The sequence below is a fragment of the Seriola lalandi genome, unplaced genomic scaffold (genome assembly GCF_002814215.2).
Source record: "Seriola lalandi dorsalis isolate HSWRI2012SDOR001 ecotype SW California unplaced genomic scaffold, Sedor1 jcf7180002008726, whole genome shotgun sequence".
In the NCBI taxonomy this organism is placed as follows: domain Eukaryota; kingdom Metazoa; phylum Chordata; class Actinopteri; order Carangiformes; family Carangidae; genus Seriola; species Seriola lalandi.
The window spans coordinates 1-7,248 of NW_019479379.1; the positions used below are offsets into that span (position 1 = coordinate 1).

Below are 7,248 nucleotides of genomic sequence, written 5' to 3' on the forward strand. Positions count from 1 at the left end.
AAAATCGCTGCTGTACTTACGTGATAAGTATAGACTGATTTTCACGATCTGGGAGACAACAAAGATGACGATTAGATGGTGGCAAAAATAATAATTACTCAGTTGTAATTGATTTGGGCTGCAAACGCACCAGTCAGCATGAACTGGTAGGCGTTATCAGACAGGGCAAAGATGTGAGGGGGAACTTCCATCCTCTTCTTCCCTCTGTAGGCCTGGACCACCTCTGGGTTGTAGACCGGCAGCCATTTGTAAGGGTTCACAGTCACACAGAAGAGTCCAGAGTAGGTCTGCATGGAAAACACAGCAAACACAAATTAAATTCACGGAAACTGGAAAATCCATGGATCAAGCAAGGACTCTTGTATAATCTAACATAATGGGCTCCTGTTGTGCTCGCAGAGGTATAATGCACTTTCAATGTAAAGTAAGGTAGATTAAATGACAGGATTTAGCATTGTGCTCCATTTGCCTTGGATTTCAAGCTGAAAGTTTATGAGATAGTGACCTCTCTGAAATTCGAGTGGGTTTTTTTTTTTTTGTACTTCGTATTCCCATCTACTATAAACAGACGTGTCAACATATCCGTCTTTATCATATAGATATAAGGTAAAAAGTTAGTACCCACGTACTCCTAATTATTTTATACACTGTAAATGATGGTTGTGTAGTCATTTCTACTGTATTCTCAACAGTTTCTTACTGTTAGGTGCGTTAGGTTTGGGTTTAATAGCTAAGGCTAGCGAAGTAACTTAGCGTTAGCCCAGTGTGATGCTTCATCAAGTCGGTAGCGAATGTTAGTGAGATTTAATTTAATAGTTTAGTAACTTAATGAGACAGAAAACTGATTTTCTTTCACTGTAATAATAAATGACAGTGATTCATGTTAGGGCTTATTGTTTATTAGTGCTAGCTCTCAGTAGGGTGACTGTACACCTGTATGTGTAAGTGCATAACCCGAGCCTGTTCTGTCCTGTCCTCATGTCCGTCTGCTTACCTGGCTCCTGCTTCATCGTTAATATCTGGTGAATGGCGACTCTTTTTATGCAAACAAAAAAACACTAACATAATCTTAATGTTAGCTCAGAAGAACTGCACGTGACTTTGTTCTGTAATTATTTGTTTATATGCAGTTTTTGTCTGTAACCGCTAGTTAAATTAGCTAGCCAACGTTAGCGTAGCATAGTTGGCCTGTTAGCTAGTAAGATAGAAGCTAATAAATAACCGTTTATAGCTTTACAGCTTAAATTTGCACATTTGATTTCATAGCGTTATTATATTTGTGCTGAAGATCAAAGTTAACTAAACTTTCTATTATTTAATGGAGCTTTGACCTTGGCTTTGGATGTTTGCATGTAACATTAATGTTAACATGCAATCTTTTAAATTTTATTTTAGCTGGCTTATCGCTTTCATTCGTCCTCACAGCAGGAGCTGCGCCATTTTGTACACACCTGACCATCTTCAGGAATCCAACTGTTGACACAGTATGTCCATTACTGCCAGCTACCACACCTTGGCCCATTATTATAGAATAGCCCACTGTAGTTACATTTAGTTTAGAGAGTTATTGGATTCAACATACTTTTAACTCTGAACTTTATAGTTTTAGCCTTTGCTCTAACAGACATCATGTTATGTGACAGTTAGAGATGAGTTTAAAGTAGACATAAAAAGTGATTGCTTGTGACAGATTTGTGCCTTGGGGGCTGTAAAAAGGTTAAAGTTGCTATTGCTTGAGTAAAACGGACCTGTATTATGAGTTAAAGTTATGATTGTTCAAACTGCACAGTTCATTTTCAGGTTTTTGTGCAGTTAAGTCTTCAATCGTCAATCTTTGTATTTTCGTATCAGCTAAATGACAGTATTTCATTGTTATAAACACAATACTATACACCAGGCTGTACAGTAGCACTGTAAAATAAATGACAGTAACGTTTCCATCCATAACAGTTTAATACTGTACTTCGCAATTGTAAGAAATAACAGTACCTATAATATTGTACTTAATTTCACAGTATGCTAAAAACTACTTTAGTTAGTTTTATGGTAATTTTATCATGATATGAAATACAGCAACTACTGGATTATTATTGCCATTAAGTTACTGCTAAATTGACAATAAACATTTATGGCTAAAGAAAGGAGAGCTATTGTCCTTGACCTTACAGTGTATGCCCTTGACATTGCCATATTTACCAAGCATACAGTATCATGCCTACATACACATATTCAGCATATACACTGTATAAACATCTGTTTTGTGTTTTGGTTGTAGATTAATGACAACTGGAAGAAGCCATGGCTCTTCTGACTGAGATGTCTAAAAATGGAAGAAGGATTCAGTCATGGCATCAGTCTTTTTACAAGCCAAGTGAGTTCCCATTTGTTTTTTTCCAATGTGGTAATTGTTCCATAATTTAAAACCTGCATGGACGATATCAACAAAAAACAATGTTATTATAGGTTGACGAAAAATCGCACCTGTTACAAGCTTTTTGAACCTCACTGACTTAGTGGTTGAAGTTTGTTTGGTAATCATGTCACATGAGTGTTTCTAGGGACAAAAATGAACTTTCCCATTAAATGTCACAGTTAATTTACTTATTCACCTTGACAGCCATTCACTGACAATAGACAAATACATTTACTGTAGCTCCAAAAATACTTGCAAGTCACATTATCTAGCTGCTAGATACATCAACCAAACAACTACAGTCACTATGAATGTTGTCTGTAGTGGAGCAGTGAATTAAAAAGACTGTAGAGGTTGCTGTTTTCCAGAGTTCTGGACTGATCAGTTTTGGAATTTTGATGATCAGATGTCAAACATTAAGTCATTAATAGTTTGGTCACTGTCAGACTGAAACAATATGCTTAGTCCAAGATATCAACACATGCGTGTCTAGCTGTGTTGATGATGTCTGTTAAACCAGCAGCAGGATTAACTTCAGAGCAGATGGCAGTTAAAAATAATACCCAGTATGAGCAGAGTGGATTCATTCATATTACAATGATTTAAATCTTCCTTTTAATATTTTGTCATTCAAAGATTTACATTTTAAAAGATTAAATTTAAATGTCTACTGATCAGCATTTGATTGGGTTTACTTATTCTACCTTTGATGAGATGGTAAAAGCATAATGTCTGGTCTAACGTCTGAGACCAGTTTCTATCATGCTCCAAATTTTTACTTATTTAAATATCTCTTTAAAAAGACAGATTTCTTAAATTGCAAAATTAAGGGGCCTGTCTTACTTAACCCATTTTATTATTGGACTGCGTTAGAAATAAGTGGTTTAAGAATAAACAAATGTTAAGTTCTGGCTTTGATTTTTAAGCATCACAATCTGATTGGCATCATATTTCTTGACTTACATAGATCATCCATGCTGCGTAGCGCTCCTTGAGGTTAAACAGCACTGCAGGCTCATGGAGGTGCGTCATCATCACCATATCCTCAATCTTATCAAACTTTGGGGGGTTCATGGGAAACACTTGGTCCTCCCTGATGGTTAAAATCTGGAAACAGAGACAGTTGTAAAGTAAAACAGAGTGTGACGCTGCAATTGTAATGCACCTGCAGACAACAAACTAATTATTTAACAAGATAGAGTTTTCAAAGGCCACAACATATTCACCGACTTCCCAAACTTTAAAAACATTACAAAATATTACTGGAAAGTGAAGCAGCATTTAGAACTTGAAGGGAAACTAAATGTCTGTGTTGAAAGCCAGACTAATAAAATTCAGCAGGTTTTTTTTTTAGACAGACAACCTGTGTACCATCTTTTCCATCACACTGGGATGAAGTCCTTGTCAGAAAAGTCATATTCACTAGCTATGTTCAGTGTCCAATAAAAGGTCAAAATCAGTGTAACCATTCAGTCCACCCACTCTGTCGTCCACGGACTTGACTGTGACTTTGCCGTCCACACTGTCCTGGATCTCAGCCTTGACATAGAGCTCTTTCTCATCACTGACGAAGCACGCCGTCTTGCTGTCAAACGGACGAGCTTGAGCCTCTGTCCTCTCCTTCTCAGACTTACGGAGGAATTGGGCAGCAGGCCCAAAGACTGCCATTTCCCCATCTGTGCTCATTTTGTCCTACTGAATCAAAGACAAAACACCTTCAGCATCTTCAGCAGCAGTGTGGATAAGAGATGTTTGAAATTGAATCCAGAATCACATTATACTCACCCACTTACTGCAGTGCTGTGTTTACCACAAAGTTCAGGACTAAAGTTTGAAACAGAAGTTTTGTAAAGATGTAAACACAGAAAATAATCCTGCACAGTAGCAGCAGTAGCTGGCACAGTATGTACTGAAGGATCGTGGATTTATCCTCTTGATTATGTGGCAAAAATAACCATAACCAGTTGCATTGTCCCTTTTTATATCTCACCATTGTCCTTGGTGTGAAGCCTCCTTCCTTTACATGGGCATGCACCGGTAGAGTTACACAAACCTGTTGCTCATCATGGATAAGGGTGGATCCTGGATTAAGCACAAGATGCAGCACAGTTATATATAGCGCTTGCAGTAGCACTGATTTTAACATATAATTTGGGCTCATATTCAACCGTTATGACATTTTTTACATTTTTACAGAATGGTGTGCTCCAACTGTTTTTAGTGAAGTTTCTCTTGCTCTGGATTTCCAAGTAATAAGAGTCGACAAAACATATTATAAGACAGAAACAAAAGCAATGACACATAATTCTCAAAAACTATCTTGAAACAAGCTTATATGTTTTGAAAAAAAGTGAAATGATCTCACCCCATTGGTCAATATGTTAGGAATGTTATAAGTACATAAAGTTTTGATTTGATAAGATAAAGATTTATTTGCAGAATACTGAAATTTCCAGTTATTATAAAATAATTTTTCCTTCTATATTTTCTAAAATCATCATATTCTTTAGAGTTAATCACATTGCACTCTGTATTGCAACTCTGCAATGTGCAATTTGTTCATATGTTATTATTATAAAAAATTAACAAACAATTCTTAAAGATTCTTTCCACCTAAATCCTATAGATTAAAAAAAGATGAACCTGCCTATTGACAAAGCTGACATGATGCTGCAGGTTATTAATACTATTTGTAAGATCTCATCCACATTCATACAGAAATAAGCTGAATATTCCCTGTGGTTACCCAACATATTTCGAGGGTCTTACAATTGCTATTTTGGTGGAGAAAGCCGACTGAGGTGATTAGTGCCCGGACACAAACAGGCAGACAACCTTTAAAAGTGGATTTGAAGAGGATTGATTATATTCCTTTTAGAGGATTATTGCAGGCAGCTGGTACGGAAATAAAGGCCATCAAAGCCTGAGTGAGATACAGTTGTTTTAACAATGAGACACTGGCAGCAGCCCAAAGTAAACACTCCAGTGTCAGAAGCCCATTGTTGCTCATGTGCAAGGATGCTCAGTGATCTTCAGTGTTAACCAATCATAGCTCAGTGTGAACACTTCTGTCAGTTGTTTCTGGCTTGTTGGAGGTTATTAAGGCTTGTAGCTATAATGTCACAGCAAGGTGAGGTTAGGGACAGGGTTTTAGTACAAAGTCTGAGTGACTTTGCGACAGGGTTTAAGTTTCACTCCGATTGCACAGTTGATATCAGCTGGGCAGCAAACCTTCCTTCCATCAGAGCGAGTCTCTTTGAACTCACTTGTCTCACCTCGTTTTTCATTCCAAAGTACTTATACATCAAGTAACACTGAGGTAGTTACAAACCTTTTAAACCATAACAGGTTTCTTAAGCATCACATAAAAATCTGATCATGTGCGGATGAGGATTTTTATTCAGTGTTGAAGCTTGAAGGTTACAGGACATGTGAGTTCTGAGTCAGTAGTACAGTAGTACATTTTAGTTACACACCATCTTTTTCCAGAGGAAAAAAACACATTTGTGATTATAATTTTTTCAGATAAACCAAATGATTGTTTATAGGTTGAGAAAACTGGCCTACCGTAAGATAAGTGAACCATTTAAAACCCATCGGATTATCTACAAATACATAGTCACAAAGCTGAAACAGGGATGTTTCTCTTAGCTCATGAAAAGTTTTGAGTTTTTGCGGTAGATGATCTGGAAGAATAGACCAAAGATTTGTTTCAGTTGCGTGTGACTTAGTATTTCCAGATGTCAACATGTAAAGTTGCAGCTAAGCAGTAAATATCTTTACTTTCTGGCCATCAGGTTCGGGTACTCCAGTCGGACGAGGTATAAGCGACACAGAGTCTGAGTAGATGTTTTACAGCCCCAGCAAACCACTCACCTCCCATCTCCTCCAAAGCTCCCAGCAGAGCAACTATAAAAGACATCTGGAGTCACAGGTATTTATTTATCTATACAGCTCATTCACTCTTAATATTTCTTTTATAAGTAGGAGAGACTACACCCCTGCTGTGCTCAAACAAATGAAAACCTTAGCATGTTCAAACTTACATTTCTGGGAACCATGAATATTTGTAGTTTTTTATGCCAGTCCTTTAAGTAGGACTTCAGATATTTGACACAAAACTTTGACCTGCTGGTGGCTCTAGATGAAAAGGCAAGGGGATTGCCAAAATAACAATTCATCCTATGGTGAACATGAATGTCTGTACCACATTTCACAGCAATCCATTCAGTAGTTGACATTTCACTTAAACCACAAATGTCAACCTCATGGTAGCTTTAGAGGAAAAGTCAGAGGATCACTAAAGAATTGATGATGACATTATGATTCATCTTCTGGGGACCATTAAATTCTGTACAGATTTTGCAGCAATTCACCTTCTGAAAGCTGACCTGCTGTTGAAAAAACGCAGGAAAACTCTTTAAATTCATTAGGATATAGCAACACATATTTAAATCAATTTAAGATATATCTTCTGGGATCCATGAATGTCTGTGTGTGAATGTTGTGGTGCTAGAGGAAAAGTTATGAAGATTCATCCTCTGAAGACAATGACTGTCTGTACATCCAATAACTGTTGACATATTTTAGTCTGGATGAACACTGCCACCGACAGAGCCATGGCACTAACATGGATTAAACAGAAAAAGATAAGCTACTTAATTCAATTGTTATTAAATCTAAATGTATAGCAAAGCTATGTACTGCAATTTTCTTTTTTATTATTGTTACATGGCAGGCAATTTGATACAACACAACACCCATACATCCCAAATTGTTCAACGTTGTATTTGTCATCTGTTCCAGCAGGCATTTGGTTTGCACATTTTCTTGAC

At 37.1% G+C, this 7,248-nt stretch overlaps 1 protein-coding gene across 1 annotated transcript; it reads right to left on the reverse strand.

Moving 5' to 3' along the window:
• Positions 1 to 16: 16 nt before the first annotated feature.
• On the reverse strand, positions 17 to 4,081 carry LOC111672621 (myosin-13-like). Its single transcript, XM_023430098.2, has 4 exons — positions 3,896 to 4,081; positions 3,377 to 3,520; positions 131 to 287; positions 17 to 48 (listed from the first exon to the last, which is right to left on the reverse strand). The coding sequence occupies exons 1-4, from the start codon at positions 4,079 to 4,081 to the stop codon at positions 17 to 19; spliced, it is 519 nt and encodes a 172-aa protein (XP_023285866.2).
• Positions 4,082 to 7,248: the final 3,167 nt, after the last annotated feature.

Excerpts from the sequence above, each read along its gene's own strand:
- LOC111672621 (XM_023430098.2), bottom strand. The coding sequence starts at position 4,081 with ATGGCAGTCTTTGGGCCTGCTGCCCAATTCCTCCGTAAGTCTGAGAAG. Across the intron at positions 288-3,376 it reads ACGCAGCATGGATGATCTAT|ACCTACTCTGGACTCTTCTG; the intron begins GTAAGTCAAGAA and ends TTTTCCATGCAG. Across the intron at positions 49-130 it reads CTACCAGTTCATGCTGACTG|ATCGTGAAAATCAGTCTATA; the intron begins GTGCGTTTGCAG and ends GTTGTCTCCCAG.